Raw genomic sequence first — 17,819 nt, forward strand, 5'->3', positions numbered from 1 at the left:
GATACCTTTTCCTGTGTGTATTTCTCTGCAGGTCAGCGCCCATCAGAAAAAGGGTATTTGGCACGCTATCGCCAAGGACGTGCGGACCCTGGGGGTCTACGGCAGGCGGAGCACCCACTGTCGGAAACGGTGGGAGGACCTGAGACGCTGGGCACAGAAGATGGCAGATGCCCAGCTGGGGCCCGTCGCACCCTGACCCCCTGATGGCCCGCATACTGGAAGTGGTCTATCCGGAGCTGGATGGGCGCTTGGGGGCATCACAGCAGCCACAAGGGGGTGAGTAGAGTGCCCCAAAATACAACTTGTGCCTGGTGGGGTGGTAACCGGGGTGGGGGATGTGGGCCAGGCCGGACATTGGAGTATAGGTCCCACGTTGGGCAGGGTCTGATGTAAACTTCCTCCAACTAAGCTAGTAGGCATCCGCTATTGGGAAGAGGTCTGTGGGTCTCAGGTATGCTGTAATTGGCGGTAGGTGTCCCTGTCCATTGGCTGGTGACTAGTATTGTAACTGGTAGTGCATTGCCTAGTGCATAGGACTGTTCCATGTGTGTGTGTCATGTATGCCAATGGTGGTGTTGGCGCCATTGACCTAGTGTGTCCTTTGTCTCTTCCCCCCTTTTTGTTTTGTCACCCTGTCCTTCTGTGCATTAGCATCATCTGGCAGAGGAGCAGAGATACCGGCGACGGAGGGAGCTGCATTCCACAGAGCCCAGGATGCCGAATCCTCCGACGGTGAGGGTACCAGTGGGACGAAGTGTGAGGGGAGCACCATGGCAGAGACTGGAGGGGACAGTTCTGCCAGTGATACCTCCTCCAATGGAAGCTCCCTGGTGCTGGCAGACACCTCTGTGCCCATCCCAACTACAAGTACAGCTGCCACCCCTGTACTGGCACCGCCCTCCCAGCAGCCCCTCAGCATGTTTCCCATGCCCACTCACCCAGGAGGGTGGGCATCTCCTTCACCCTAGCCGCCTCAGGCCCTACCCCAGTTAGCCCTGCTGCCCTGAGTGAGGAGGCTATTGACCTCCTGCGATCCATCTCTGTTGGCAGTCAACCATTGTGAACGCCATCCAGGTGCTGGCAGCCCAAATGCAACAGACACATTCATTCCTATAGGGCATTCACACTGGCATGGTGGCCCGACTGAGATCAATACAGGCTCTGGCCTCCTCTCTGATGGCAGCCATTGTCCCTGGTTCCACCCTCCCCCCTCTAACTTGCTCTACCCAATCCCATTCCCCTCAACCCCAACCTATCCCAAGCACACATGCAGATGAGCATGCACACAAGATAAGACACATAAGTGATTCAGGCAAACAAAGGCACCACACAAACACCAACCAGAATCAAACATACCAACATCCACTGCCTCCACTGTATCCCCCTCCTCCTCTTCGTCCACCTCCACCCAGTTGTGCCTCCACTCCTCTGTGTCCTCTCCCACTGTGTCTGTGCCCCCTACTCCCACAGTACACAGACACAAGCACTCAGACACCCAACAGCCATCCACCTCACAACAACATCCATCCCATGCACTTGCACCCAAACACAGCAGACAGGTACCTCCTACAACCACTTCCTCTTCCTCCCCTTCCCAAACCTTTTCCCTCTTCCCACCCCAATGTCCCTAAGAAGCTTTTCCTCTCCACCGTTGACCTCTTCCCTACCACTCCCTTCCCCGTCCTTCACGTCAGGCCAGGCGAGCACCTCAGCCATCCAGTCCACGGCCCCTTTAGTGTCGACAGCTACTCCAGGTGGGAGAGGATACGGGGCACCAGGCAGCCACACTGAAAGGGTGCCTGCACCAGGTGCTGCAAGAAAGGCCAATGATGCACCCCTAGATGCCTTAAGGAAGGCCAAGGAGGCACCCCCAGCTGCTACATGGAGGGACAAGGAGGCATCCCCAGCTGCTTCAAGAAAGGAGGCACCCCGAGCTGCTACAGGGAAGGGCAAGGAGCAATCCCTGGCTGCTGACAGGAAGGACAGGAGGCCTGGTGCTGGAACTCATTCGGAGCCCCCACCAGCAACCATGGTGGTTCAGCTGTCTGAGGCTGCAAGGGAAGGGCTGGAGCCTGCTCCAACCACTGCCAGCACCGCCACCAGCAGCAGTAGCCCCAATGGGCAGCCATCCGAGGCTGCAAGGGAAGGGCTGGAGCCTCCCCCCACCACTGCCAGCACCGCCACCAGCACCACCTCCAGCACCGCCACCAGCAGCAGCTGCCCCAGTGGGCAGCCGTCCAAGGCTGCAGGGGATGGGCTGGAGCCTCCCCTTACCACTGCCAGCTCAACCAGCAGCAGCACTACCAGCAGCAGCAGCCCCAGTGGCCAGCCGTCCGAGGCTGCAGGGGATGGGCTGGAGCCTCCCCCCACCACTGCCAGCTCAACCAGCAGCACCACCACTGCCACCACTAAGCAACCGTCACCGATGGCGGACAATGAGTAGTCCTGTATCCATGGGCTGTTGTGCGGCCTGGCACCAGCAAATCCTGTGGTTCTGACACCCAGGTGAGAGACTGTGACCTTGCACTCCCCAAGATCTGCATCACTGGGCACAATGCCCCCTGCAGAACCAGTGGAAGACGCCATCCACTCACCCCATCCTTCCCAGGGTGAAGCTCACTGGGCACAGTTCCCCCCCAGAACCAGTGGAAGAAGCCATCCACTCACCCCATCCTCCATGGGATGAAGCTCAATGGGCACAATGCCCCCTGCAGAACCAGTTGAAGAGCCATCCACTCACCCCATCCTCCACAGGATAAAGCTCACTCGGCACAATGCCCCCTCCAGAACCAGTGGAAGTAGTCACCCATTTGAGAGCCTGTGGCCTTGCACTCCCCAGGACCAATCAGTGGGAAAACCACCCACTTGAGAGACTGTGGCTTTGCACTCCCCAGGACCAAGCAGTGGGCAAACCACCCAGTTGAGCGACTGTGGCCTTGCACTCCCCAGGACCAAGCAGTGGGCAAGCCACCCACTTGAGAGACTGTGGCTTTGCACTCCCCAGGACCAAGCAGTGGGCAAACCACCCACTTGAGAGACTGTGGCCTTGCACTCCCCAGGACAGTGCACAGGGCATGTAGCCCCCTCCAGGACCAGTGGCGTTGTACCATCTTCCGGCTGAGGTGCTCCCCCATTCCCTGTCTCCATGAGGTACCTGGCTATTTTTGACCTGATGCCCGTGCAGTGCTCTCTCCATGGTGTTGCATGAGTGAGGTGGGTCCTTGGCCTATGTGATGTGGCCCTGTGGCCCACAGAAATTGAGAACTGGGCAGTGTCCCTACAGTTGTAAATATGTATATCATTTTGGATTTTGATGCACTTATTTATAGTATTTTATCGTATTACACTCACTTTCTTCAAATCATTTTGTCCTTGCATTATTCCTGGGGGGGATGGGAGTGGGGGTGTTGCGTGTGTGTGTCATTCTCTTTTTCCTCCCCCATCCCTTGTGTACTAGGTGGAAGTACTCACCATGGTCGTCTTCGCCGGCGTTGGTGTTCATAATGAAGCAGAAGTTAGACGAGCATGGGGAAGACATGCAGCTCAGGCTCCATGGTGTCATGGTTGTTCCCTGAGTCTCCAGAGGTGAGTCATTTCCCTTCTGTGCAGTGTTTCCGCCAGGCTATTGATGTCATTGGTACCGCCCCGGAAAAGGTGGTGGATTGGCCTGTCATAATACAGTGGGCGGAACATTGTCTTCTGCCTGGCTGTTGGCGGTTACCGCTGTGGTCCTTGTTAATTCCGCCCTGGCGGTCGGTGTGTTAAAGTGGCTGTCTATCTAAGCGGTTTCCGCCGTGGTCATAATTCTATTTTTGTTACCGCCGGCCTGTTGGCGGTATTACCGCCACTTTATATCCGACCGCCAGGGTTGTAATGAGGGCCTAAATCCATAACAGAGTTGAAACATCATCCACATTGAATACTCAAACAAGCCTACAAACGTCTTATTCAGGACAATGGGTGGATTTACCATAATCCTTGGACTTAGGTGGTACACATGGGGGGTCATTCTAACCCTGGCGGTCCGCGACCGCCAGGGCTAAAATGACGGAAGCACCGCCAACAGGCTGGTGGTGCTTCCAAGCGCATTCTGACCACGGCAGTAAAGCCGCGGTCAGAAGAGGGGATCCGGCGGTTTCCCGCCGGATTTCCCCTTGCTGGGCTGAATCTCCATGGCGGCGCTGCAAGCAATTCACAATTTTTTTTATTGCTATTGAAGTTAATTCTGTGAACATGGTACCTGTTTATAGCCATTGTTGCTTCGGAAATCATATTAACTTTGCAATATTATGAAGCCAATGAGAATAACTGTTTTATAGAAAATACTTTAGAAAGTTGGCAATTTCTTGTCCGAGCCTTTTGGTGTCTGCTGCCTGCATCTTAGGTCACATGACTAGGTGTTTGTGTTTTTTGTGACAGTTGGTCTTTGTGTTTTGCTCCCACAGAGAGACAAGGAAGCATAGGTGCTGGCAGGAGGGGCCATGGTTAACCTGATGAGGGGGAGGACCTACCGTACTTGCACACTACAGAGGACCAGCCGGAGCACACTCGCAAAGGGTTTGACAGTAGTTTATTGTGGCCCTTGACAAGCTGGGGCCAGGGCTGGGTGGCTGGAAATTCGTAGTACCTATGGGGATGGGAACCTCCGGAGCCTTCTCCTACTTCAAATGCTGGCACCAAAACAAAATAATGGACCTTCAGAAGACCCAAACTCATCAGTACATTCCTGGACCTGTGGATACTACAGAAGAATGAGTGTTGTGCTGCTTTGCTGCCAGAATGACTGCTCATCTGCTGCCCTGCTACTCTGCTGCTCTATTGTCTGCTGCCCTGCTTTCTGAGAAGGAAGACTGGACCTACACCCTTCATACTGAGCTGAAGTAACTCCAAAGGGTCAGCAGACTGACTTCTTGTTTTGAGCTACAGGGACATAACAAGCTGCAAAGACTCCCTGCAACTGCCCAGCAGACCTGATGCCTGGAAGTTCAACTTGAACTGCTACTGGACCTGTCTAAGCCCTGCAGAAGTGAATTCCTGACTCCCAAAAGGTACCCCTCTGGCCCTTGACCCTTTCTGTGGCCTCAGTCGAGCTTCTCTCCAAGGTAAAGGAGAAATCCTGAAGTTTTTCATGAATGCAAACAGGGACATTCATAAAAAGATCTTGCCCCCCGCTAGCACGAAGTTCTGGCAAAATGTTGCCTGGCAAAGCAACATCTGCATTCTGCTACAGCATCAACAGCTTGCAGTGACCACCAATGCAACCATCCATGACGCCTAAAAGGATGTTAGTGCTAGAACTACAAGTGTCTGCTACACTAGGCCTGTTCATCTCACTAATTGACAATAATCTATGACACCCTCCATGTTCCTCGTGTCACTTCCACCAAAAATGGAACTCTTCATGCTGCACTTTGAAGGTAACTGTAGGAAAGTGCCCCTTTTTGACATGGTCACCCTCGATTTTTGCCTGGTTTTCAATGCAATTTTGATTGAATGTGCACTAGGTTCCTGCTAACCAGGTCCCCAGTGCCAGATCTCTTTCCCTAAAACTGTGCAGTTGTTCCCCAATTGGTAATACCTTTGACCCCCCTTATAAGCACCAAGTGCTGCAACATGTATTGTGCCACGCTCACCTAGCACACACAGACTGCCATTGAGGCTGCATGTCTAGGTGCAGCTAAAATTGAAAACATGACATTACACACAGCCTGTGTGCATTGTCCCCTAACACTGCATGCAATATATGTAAGTCACTCCTACAGCAGGCCTTCCAGCCATAAGGCAGGATGCATTATATTACATGTGAGGACATATCTGCAAGAGCATATATGCCCCTGCCATGTCTTCATCGATGCTTAGACATGGTGAGTGAACAGTGAAGCCATTTTAAGCACATGTGCTGGACACTCGTTACTACAAGCTCCCCATCTACATTATTACTTCACTAAAAATGGGGATGTTTGGCATCAAACATCTCATATTAATAAATCCTCACTGATGCCAGTGATGGATTTATTAATAAATGCACTGAGATGGCCCCTAAAAACCTACCATCTACCTGTGTGTAGACTGACCAGTTTCAGTCAGTCTGCCACCACTAAACACAAGTTTGACCCCCAAGAGTAAGAGCCTTTGCTCTCACATGGTTATAAACCAACCCTGCTCTGGGAGAGATGTGTACACGCCCCAGGATGATCTGTGACTCTGCAATCCAAGGTTCAGGGGGGTTCAAAGAAGCCCACCACTCTTGGCATGCAGATCTGGCTTCACTCAAAGGAGAGATGCTGACTGCCCCTGCCACAGGGCCAGGAGGGAAATTTGGAATGCAGAGAGGTGTGTCCACATCTCAGGTCAGTCCCACCCCTATGGTGAAATACCTGATGCGGACACTACATTTAGAAAACTGCCATCTTGGTGTTGGCAGATTTAGGAACTCTGGGACAGAGTTATGCCCGTCATTTACCATAAAGGGGCTACTACCCAACACTCCCTGATACACACCCAAATTCAGGATTTAGGAGAGCCCATGGCACCTGGAAAACAGATTCCCCTGACCTATGAAGAAGGACATTCAAGAGCCATAAAAGCAAAGCCAGAGGCACAGGCACCTGACTTGGCCCCAATCCTGCTGTCCAATTTGCTCCAGAGTGGACTCATCCTGCAAGCTGCTGTGCCCCCAAAAGCCTAGAAGGCCTGCCTGCCTTCAACAAAGACCCAGCAACTCCTATGGAGCAGCAGAGCTGCTTTCATGCATTTTGCAGGCACCGCAAGAGAACTACGAGGACTCTCGACCACAGAAACCCCAACACTGGAAAGCACCACTGTATCAGTGCTGCCTAGTCTGAGTTGAAGTGGACCAATAGTTTAAACGTGGCACCCCAGCCCTCCAAAGACAAAGCCCACCTTGTACTTGCAGACTGTGACTTACTGACACTGCTTGGCTTGCAGCCTTTGCCTGCAGGCTCCCTCAACCATGAGTGCTCCTGGTGGAAAACCGAACGACTCAGAACATTTCTGCACCTGTCGCCCCTAGCCCATGGAGGCGAGGAGCAAAGGTGTCCCTCCATCCCCAAGCATCTCAAAACTTAAACTCACCTGTTGGTTCTTCCCGACTGGACTCCATGCCCAGAGCTGCATCCTCTTTTCAACCAGATCGATCCCAATTAAAAACATTGGCCACCCGATGCTGCACTACACCTCTGCACCTGGCTGCCCTAGTGCTGCACACAGTGGCCTGTTGGTGTGGTCCTGACCCCTGCCCTATACTTACCTTAAGTCCAAGAGAGTGGCCATGTAAGTCACCATAATACACCTAAATGAAGTACTTGTCTTTCTCTCCATAGGATAGCATTGTCACTGTTCAGAAATTGCACTGTCTCAATTTTTCAAAACTGTTGAGATTTTCTTGCTAAATACTCTTACTTGATCGCATTGATTCTGGTGTCTAAACATATATAAAGATACTAGTTATTTTTGTGAACTGGTGTAGATCTCCTTCTTGAGTCATGTGTCTCATTTATTGGCTGTGTGTATATTTGCAGGTGTCTAGCACTCCTCTCTGATAAGACTAAGGCTGCCCGACCACACTACACTAGAAGAGCACCTTGGGATGCAAGAGCAAGCCCCCGTCCAATAGTAGGGAACCCCTGGACTCGGCACGATAAATGTCATTTTGATGTATCATATAAAGAGCCGGCATTTCTACAGTAAATATTTCAGTGGGTCTAACCTGGTCCCCGTATCCGACCTGTGCGCCATCGCAGTTGACTTGAACTTGTAACTTTCACCAAGTATCACATGACCAAATACCCTCAATTCGCACTTTGTGCTTTAATGTGCTTTACTTATTTGAAATCTCTGAAATTGCATTTCACTGGTTCTGTTGATAGGATATTTGTAATTTTAGTGTGAAATAATGTATTATATTCCACTCTATTTATTTCTACATTTCTGTGGGATTTTCTCTTGTGTTGTGTTTTCACTTTATTGCTGTTTGAAGTGCTGCATAAATACTTTACACCTTGCTTCTAAATTAAGCCTGACTGTGTTTGTCCCAAGCTACCCTCAGGTTAAGAACAGGTTCTTTTGGGGTTTGCTTGTGACTTCACCTTGACAGAGATTGTGGTTGCTGCTTGATTAGGGTTTTACTTCCCTCAACCAACAGCCCAGTTTCATTGTGTGCATCAGAATCAGTGCATGAAATACACATTTTGTGCATCAGATTCAGTGCACAAAATACAGGTGTTTTTGTTTGTGTTATTGACAAGGCTCTTTTAAATGTCTGTACCTTGTAACTTCATTAAAGTTGGATTAATACAATGCATGATCGCCTCCATGGATTCCCAATTACAACTCATTTTTGTGCAAATCTTGCTGCAGCAGTTTTGCCACTTCAGGCTACAGGCACTAAATAGCTGTGGTGAGAAAATGCCAACTTTTTAAAAGTAGCATTTTCAAAATTACAATTTAAAATTCAACTTCACCATAAGTTAGGATTTTAAATTGTCAGTTCCAGAGACACCAAATATGAATTGGTGATCCCTTCCCATTCTGAAATTATACTTATGAAATTAAATAAGGCAATTCCAATGTTATACTGGGAGAGAGATAAACCTAACAATGGTAAAAAGGTGTTTTTCACTACCAGGACATGTAAACCATTGTCTTAAGGAAAGAGGACAAGCATGTTAGCACTGCTTAGCAGGGGTAAAATGCACAGAGTCCTAAAGACAACAACAAGGGATTCCCCCCAAAACAGGAGTAGGAAGGCAAAAAGCTTTTGGGATGACACTGCAGAAAGGGCCAGGTACAACAGTATGTATTGGCCTGTATTGTGAATAAATATATGGAGAGTCTTCCATCAAAACATAGAATGTATGGGCATGGGAAGAGCAGAATGTAAACTGTATTTAACGAGTACCTTTCCTGCATGGACCAGCAAGCAAAAAATGACCTCACCTTCAGACTTCTGAGCCAGGCAACAGAGTTAAAACATGAGAAAAACTAAAGGAGCCTCTCAGAAAACGATTAAATGAAGTAGCACAGAGTGGGAGAGAGAGTCCTCTTTCTCCTCATGGCAGCTGCTCCTGAGACTCATTAACCACAACAATAAAAAAGCCCTTTTTTGCTGCCAGAACCCCTTAGCTGCTGTCCCCCACCCCCAGTGCTGAGATTTGTGTTGGCTATTTGTGGTAGTTCCTGCTCAGGGCTCCATAACGTTTTTCCACATGAGGTATCCACACCAAATGTATGTCCTTTTTTCCCAACATTCTGGGGTTGTAGGTACCCAGGGATTGTGGATTCCTCTGGAGGGGACTGTGAAAATAGATGAAATATTGCAACATTTTGAGAAAAATATGGAAAAGTGCTCCAGATAAAAGTGTCTGTTTTTTTCCCTAAAAATGGCATCAATACATGGCTTGCTGTACTAAAGTCACCATCTTCCCAGCTTTCAGGAACATGCAGAGTTGAATTCAAAAACCTACACTTTTACCTCAGTTTTGACATTTTTCTAAGAGGTAGCCTACTTCACCTATCTTTTGTGCTTTCAACATACATACAGATTGTGGTGGAAACCAGTAGGAAACCCATGGGTGATCCAGAAAAGCTATACATTTTTTAAAAAAAGTAGATTAAACTCCAAATTCAGCAAGGGGCCATATGTGTAGATCCCTCAAAGTTTTTCCAAGGAAAAGAACTGTTGAAATAAAGAAATATTGAAATTGAGTTGGAAAAAATGGCCATTTGTGACAACATTTTCATCTGTAACTTTTGGTCATGATGACTGATAGACAAAAACAATATACCATTATGTCTGCTAGACCCTTCTGATTGCGGGGATATATAGGATTTGTAGGTTGCCCAAGAACCCAATGTACCTAGAGCCAACAATTGAGCTGCACCGTAAAATGGTTTTCATTTGAATACCGAGTATAGGCCAATTCTTATAGCAAAATAGGTAGAGGGAAAAATGGGTATCAAGGAAACATGTATTTCTGAAATGGGAAAAACATATATAGTTTAGAAGTAGTTATTTCTACAGCACTGAACTTGTGGGTACCTGTCTAGCATATTATTTGAAGGATATTTTTCGAAATGTCATCTTTCTTTTACACTGGCTTACATTTCAAAGGCAAAAGTGCAGTGCACTCCAATAGGTAATAAATGTTGTTCTATTTTATGCTCCCACAAATCTCACAATAAAAATGGTACCTCAACTTGTGTGGGTAGGCCTAGTGCCCGTGACAGTAAATGGCCCAAAACACAATATGGACAATGTGCATCTTTCCAGGTAAAAGAAAAAGAAGATAGAAGATGGCAGAAGATAGAATGAAATGTGGGGTTACCCAAGGACCACCACCTCCACGGGCAAATGTTCAATGAAGGCCCCCTTGCAGCCCCAGGGACCACTACCTCCCCAGGCTGAATTTAAATAAGATAGGGGGTACATTACGGACCCTGTGGCCTGGGAACCACCAACTCCCGGGGGCTAATTGAAATGTTGGAGTGGTGCAGCAGCACTCCTTTTGTGATCCTGGGGACCGCCACCCTCCAGGGCCAGCTCCTGTTATGTCCCGGGGTGCCCACCCATGGGACTTAGCTGGTTGTTCTGACTTGGCAGGAGCTTAGACAGCTCCCACCAAGTCAGAGCAAACACTCCGGTTTCAGAAAGTGAGATCTGCCAAAAAGCTCTCACTTTCTGGAAGCAGAGGTTTCCTTTGGTTCCCTGCCTCCAGACATGCAGGAAATGAAACAGAAGAAACTATTGCTCTTATAGAGAGGGAGCTCCATCTTTAGCAGCTCCCTCTCTTTGACAGCAATGCCAGCTCTCGCAGGAGGTGGGGAGCCAGCTGGGACCATGGGGCCCTCAGGCTCCCCCTCCTGTCCCCAACAATTTTGACTGGGTGCCCTGGGGGGGCACCCCGGTGACATGGCTGGGCCTCGGAGGATAGAATCCCCAGGGCCAAGGTCAGCCTCGGGAGGAGGGCCACGAGGTCCTTCTCCCCCCAAAAACTAAAATGTTTGCGCCAGCCCCGGTGGATGAGGTCTCTGGGACCAGGATCAGCCCAGGCAGGGGGGCCACACATCCCCCTCACCAAAAAATAGAAACATATTAACGCTGGGCCCCAGGAGATGGAGTCCCTGTTGCTAAAATCAGCTAGTGGAGGGGGGGCCCTGTGGCCCCCCTCCACCCAAAAATACTTTTTTAGAAGGCCAGGCCATAGGGGATGGGTTCCCCATAATCGGGCCACAGAGGGGTGACATGCAGATCTCCCCCCCCCAAAAAAAAATATATATTAATGCTGGGCCCCAGGGGTTGGGGTCCATGAGGCTGAAATTAGCTAGGGGAGGGGGCAACGCAGACCTATGGCCAAAGAATGTGAACAGCATGGGGTTGGGTAGATACAGGTTTGCCACAGGGACTGGCTGCCGGTGGTTGGATTAACATATAGTAATGAAAGTTACTTTTTGTTTAAAAAAAACATAGAAATTCACTGAAAAAACAAAGGTTACAGAGACTTATAGTTAGAAAATAGAATTTAAAAAAATAGAAATTCACTTAAAAAACAAAGGTCATGTGTCAAGTACCTAGAACTGGATTATGGACCAGCCACCTGCGACGAAAGGCAAAGAACTAAGCTAGTTGACCATATTTTCTGCCTAGGTCAACTCAGGGTACCATGAGGTAAGGTGAATTCAGGGTACCATGAGGTAAGATAACGATCAGCAAATAATAAATGATGCAATAAAATATGTTACTGTGCTGCCATGTTTATTTTCTTTATTTTATTACAGTTGGTGGAAAACGATGAACCAGACTTCAGTGAAAGAATTTATTTTTCTTGGAATTTCCAATGATCCTCGTGTACAGGTGCTGCTCTTTACATCATTTGTATTCATTTACTTCGGGACCATATTGGGGAACATTATCATCATCCTCGTGATAACAGTGGACCCACTCCTTCACTCTCCAATGTATCGCTTCCTGAGGAACCTGTCAATGTTAGAGGCCTGTTACATCACAGTCACCATCCCCAAAATGCTGATCACCATCTTATCGAGAAGAAAAAATATTAATTTGATCAGCTGTGGTGTCCAGATGTATATGTTTGTTTTCATTGGGACAGCAGATTGCTTCCTTCTAGCTGCCATGGCATATGATCGCTACGTCGCAATATGCCATCCCCTGCATTACACTACTATAATAACCAAGAGAGTCTGCGCTCGTCTCACAACTGGGGCATGGCTGATTGGTGGGACTTATTCGTTGGGTCAGACCAGTGCTACATTCAGTTTATCCTACTGTGGACCAAACATAATTAACCATTTCTTTTGTGATGTTCTCCCATTATTGAAACTAGCTTGCTCGGACACTCAAAGAAACAAGGTTGCCACTTATATAGCAGGAGTGCTCATTGTCTTTATGCCCTTTGTGTTAATTGTCACTTCATATGTATACATCATTGCTGCCATCCTGAAGATCAGGTCAGCTATGGGTAGACATAAGGCCTTCTCCACCTGTGCCTCCCACCTTCTCTCGGTCTCTTTGTTCTATGGGACTGGAACCTGTGCATATGTCCTGCCTAAATCAGGCCACTGGCAGAACAGTGATAAGCTTTTGGCTCTCTTTTATGCTGCTGTGCTGCCTATGTTAAACCCTCTGATCTACAGTTTAAGAAACCAAGAAGTGAAAGGTGCTGTGAGGAAAGTACTAAGCAGAACAAAGTGTTCAGGTCAATACATGTCTTAGACATGTTTTGTGATATGGCTCTGGTTCTTTTTGCTTTCGCTGAATTATGGGTGTTGTATGGGACAATTGATAAAAGGATTGGCACACTGTTCCTGACACACTTGAAATCTCAATAGGGGCATTAACTTCCATTGTTGGCTGCATTGGGAGTAAGAGACCATCTGTAATTATTACCTTGGTTGCTTAATAGAAGCCTTTAATTTCTAAGCTTGGATCTGGAGGATGCTACTAGCCACCCAGACACACAAGAACTACAAATGGAACATTAATTGCAAACCTGCGCTTAAATTGAACATTTGATTTAAGAGCAGTAGTTATGTTTGATGTGGTGTTATGCCATACTGGTATAACAAGCATGTTTGGCCTGTGCTCATTTGCCTACTTTCATCATTTCCATTCTTATACTATTTTGAAAGGATCCATTCAATGTAGGCAATACAGTGTAAAGTCAGCACACAATGAATGTGGGCATGTTTTAAAGTTGGAACCCACTGCAAATTATCTTTCCCCAACAGGGTCATTTGCCTCTTAACTGTTTGCCCATTATTTCCTATATCATTTGCTACCCACTCCTCTTCCCCTCTAGGTATTAGTGATCTGAAATTCAGCCAGCTACATTGGGTAAACATGCAAATCTTGCTTTATTAACAGCAGATAAAAATACCTGCAAGTTGTTTTGACATATCCCCCTCCACACATAGACTCAAGCGTTTTTGAAGGTCAAGCATCAGTGTTTATCAACTGACATTAAGCAATGTCTCTGCACTCTAAAAATGTTTGGACGATTGAGCACAGATCGGCCAAAATCTTCAATTTATAACGTGATTTATATAACCAAACTCCTTGCAATCAGTGAAATCCATTGTAGTTTAATTTCCTGGCAAGTGAAGAGTTGCTCTGTAAAGCAGCAACTTTTGTCTTTCACATGCCTGTCTACGACCATTTACACAGTTACAGCAACCACAGCAGAATAAGATCTAAACTCTTCCAGTTTTAAAGACACAGTGAAGTGGTACTGGGGAAGAGCCCATCGTCATTTGCAGGTGGGCGTCATTAGCTTCTTCACCATGAAGGGGTGGGGGCCTGAGGTGGGTAATTGCCGAAAGTGGTCATGGGGTATGCAAGGGAGGGGAGTGGCAGAGTAGGATCCTTTAAAAGTGGGCTAGTACCTGATGGCCCCATCTTTGTCTCCTGAATGTGCTGCGACATGGAGGTTCCTGACTGATTTTGCTAGCCTTCCAGGTATGTGAGCAGCGGGGGGGGGGGGGGGGGGAGGGTTGGGGGTGGGGGGGAAGGGGAAGGGTGAGGCTTGATATAGCACTGGATTTCATATTCTAATGAGTTTAATGGGGTATTGTTTAAAGATTGTGTGTATTTATGCTGGTTGAGGCCATTACTTGTCTGAACATGCTAGGGTCTCCCGGGCACGGCATGGCACTTATACAGTAGCCATGACCATTTGAGTCTCAGGTTTCTGGTAGCGTTCTGGGAATGCACTGTTTTTAGAGCTTGCGACTTTGAGTCACGGTGCCGGCTCAAAATAAAAGTGAGGCGAGTGTTCTGCTAAACAATGACCTTTGGTTGAGGTGGCGCATATATTAAGGATATGTCAAGGATATTTGCATTTTTAACCAATTTCTTTATTTTGTGAGGCTGTGAGTCCCCAGAAGAGATATTAAAATACAACTGGGAAAATCTCTTTCTATATTTGCATAGCAACTTTCACACTATCCCAATTATCTGCCACGGATTATTTAGTCAGCGTTGATGATCGTTGGAAGTGCTGTATCATTTACACTGGTTACCATGTATCCTCTACCTATCTACTTTGGAAATCTTCTGTTCCATTTGCTTTGACAAATGGAGGTTTCACACCATCTAGTGGCCACAAGAAGCAATGAACATCTATACTATGGTGGTCATTCTGACCCTGGCGGTCTTTGACCGCCAGGGCGGAGGACCGCGGGAGCACCGCCGACAGGCCGGCGGTGCTCCAATGGGGATTCCGACTGCGGCGGTAAAGCCGCGGTCGGACCGGCACCACTGGCGGGGTCCCGCCAGTGTACCGCGGCCCCATTGAATCCTCCGCGGCGGCGCAGCTTGCTGCACCGCCGCGGGGATTCCGACCCCCCCTACCGCCATCCAGATCCCGGCGGTCGGACCGCCGAGATCCGGATGGCGGTAGGGGGGGTCGCGGGGCCCCTGGGGGCCCCTGCAGTGCCCATGCCACTGGCATGGGCATTGCAGGGGCCCCCGTAAGAGGGCCCCTACATGTATTTCACTGTCTGCTGCGCAGACAGTGAAATACGCGACGGGTGCAACTGCACCCGTCGCACAGCTTCCACTCCGCCGGCTCGATTCCGAGCCGACTTCATCGTGGAAGCCTCTTTCCCGCTGGGCTGGCTGGCGGTCTGAAGGCGACCGCCCGCCAGCCCAGCGGGAAAGTCAGAATTACCGCCGCGGTCTTTCGACCGCGGAACGGTAACCTGACGGCGGGACTTTGGCGGGCGGCCTCCGCCGCCCGCCAAGGTCAGAATGAGGGCCCATGTTTAGTAGCCGCTTGCTTCCGGCCGTGTGAGACTAGGACCAGGTTAGGAAAAGGGTGAAGCAGGGTATCTTACTGGGGACTGCGAAGTGAGGTGAGGGACTTCATCTTAATGGGTACGCAATAATTCTCTACAAGCTGCTAACTGTTCATTGTTGTATTTTGGTAACCAAACCGACAAAAGCAGGTGCATGAAGCCTAGTTCTTATGTTCCTTACAAAATCTTTTTCTTGTAAAAGACCCCTCACCAACCGACCTCGGAGGTGGTATGTTTCATTATCAAGGTCCCACCCCGGGTGCCTAGTGCCTCCGGGGTATGCTTCCACGCCTGATTACAGCAGAGGTTGCTAGAAGTTTGTTATTGTGTCAGCGCACCTAAATTCTAAAATGGGCATAAACTTAAAGAAAAAAATAAGTGATATTAGAAATGGCTAGAGGGTGCCCTTGTACGAATGCACCTATTTTATTGCTGGTGCTCTCTGACAAGTTCAAAAACAAGCGTGATGTAGCTGGAGTTATATTGTACTCCTAGATCTAATTAATCTAATCCGCTCCACTGCAATCAGGTGTGGAAGCACACCCTGGAGGTGCTAGGGATGCCGACGATGAAGCATGCCACCAGCTAGGTCGGTGGGTGAGGGGTCTTTTACAAGAATAAGATTTTGTTAGGAACTTAAGAACTAGACTTCATGCATCCGCTTTTGTTGGTTTGGTTGTGAATTATATGGGAAGGTAAGCAGGCAATTGTTCTTTCTCACACCCTCCTGTGTTGTTTTTCAGTATTTTAGTAACAATATTTAACATCTAATCTACTGAGCGGATAACATAACATTCTTGAGGAACCAGGACCATTTCCGGATGTAAGGTGTCTGTCTCCCAAAGGCTAGGATAAAAGTGCGGCCATGGGTAGGGGTCTAAGTTGGCTGGGCTCATATTTCATGTGAGAGGTACATTTTGGGTTATCAGGGGCCAGGGTGCAATCTAGAAGAACAAAGCTAAGTATGGGCTTAGATGGGTTTTATCTTGACTTGAACAAGGGAAGCCAGGCATAACTTCTGGGGGTGGATCTCTAGGGGGTAAGTGAAGCTATAAGGGACCCCCTCTTTCTCCAAACACCTTGTACCATCACTTTTAAGGGCTCTTTAGCTTGTCCATTCTCTCTACCATGATTAATACCTTGTACAAACTCTCTATACCATCAGTAATAAGGCTTGTGTTACCTTATAGGATGCCACCTAAGTGAGCACACTCAGTAGCAAAACGTCTTACTGAGACAGCTCAAGAGGTCCAAGATGGGGAGTCAACCCTACAGCACTGAAGCAGTTCATGAAATGATGGGCAGTAGCACAATAACATGGAATGGACTGGGCCCTCAGGAGAGTCAAAGATGGTCTAGGAGCAGCTGAAGGGGCCACCAGCTCCAAGAATCCCCCAAAGAGGGCAAGGCGGGCACCAGCTAGGTTCAGAGAGGCCTCTGTAGGCTCAAGAGAGACCATGTTAACAACAACTTCCTCAGGTGTAGTAGTAACAAGTGCAGAGGGTGAGTTGCCAGCATCCAGTCTAGGAGAAGGATGCAATTTGGGTACACAAGCCTAGGTTTCCCTGGGGGGTAGTGGGATTAGCAACACCAACTTGTTATTTCACTTACTGAACATGCCAAGGCAACCGAGGGGAAGGAGGGGAAACCATCTCAATCACTATAACCCAGGGGTCAGGTGGCACTGCCGCAGGTGGTACAGGCTCAGGGGGTAAGTAACCAGCTGGCAGTGACCCAACTGGTACCAGCCCTGCAGGTGGGTTCCCTCTGACCTCAGCAGCCTGTACTCAGAAGCAGAAGTCTTGCTGGTATAATGAAGGGCAATGACAATCCAACAGCTATAGGGGGCTGCAGTATCCAGTGTGGCAATCCAGCTAGACACATCCAGTGCTTCACGGGGAGGTTGCCAAGATGTTAGAGAAGGGTCATAGTTCCTTCCACCAACATAGTGCCAGCACAGTTGAGCACTCAGAAGATTCTGGCATACAAGCCAGTCCCTCAAGCAACCCAGATTTCCCATTTGCCAACAGTAGTTTTCAGACGTCCTAATCCCACAGTCTGTCCACCGGGTTGATAGTGAGACATGTACCAACTGAAACAAAAAAAAGAATGTGTAAGGGAGAGTTTTGTGATGTTTTAGACCTTCTTACTGCAGGCGTGCTGCCAGGAAATGGGAGGCAAGGTAGGGATGGGAATTTTCGTCCTAAGAAAATGTGGGTGGAGAGATCACGGAAGAACTGGAGATATCAATGAAGAACTGGGTGACAGGTTTCAACTTTTATGCAGCGATCATTATTGAAAGGTTTCCCTCCTTGGTTCCACAAATCATGGGTTATACTTCCCTTATTTATAGTGCGGCATCAGACTTCCCTGGGACAGTTTGGATGTAGTACGACATTAATTTTAGGCACATGAAGGCTTTCCGCCCAGAAATTGCATGGGATCAGAGGGAAATTAATCTGTGGCATGCAGAATACAAAGTTGCA

General features: G+C 48.4%; 1 protein-coding gene across 1 annotated transcript; it reads left to right on the forward strand.

Annotated features, from left to right (window-relative positions):
* The first annotated feature begins 11,809 nt into the window (after positions 1-11,809).
* Positions 11,810-12,751, forward strand: LOC138301534 (olfactory receptor 10A7-like). The gene has a single exon (XM_069242050.1). It carries the CDS (start codon positions 11,810-11,812, stop codon positions 12,749-12,751), a length of 942 nt encoding a protein of 313 aa, XP_069098151.1.
* The last annotated feature ends 5,068 nt before the right edge of the window (positions 12,752-17,819 follow it).

This window comes from Pleurodeles waltl, chromosome 6 (genome assembly GCF_031143425.1).
Source record: "Pleurodeles waltl isolate 20211129_DDA chromosome 6, aPleWal1.hap1.20221129, whole genome shotgun sequence".
In the NCBI taxonomy this organism is placed as follows: domain Eukaryota; kingdom Metazoa; phylum Chordata; class Amphibia; order Caudata; family Salamandridae; genus Pleurodeles; species Pleurodeles waltl.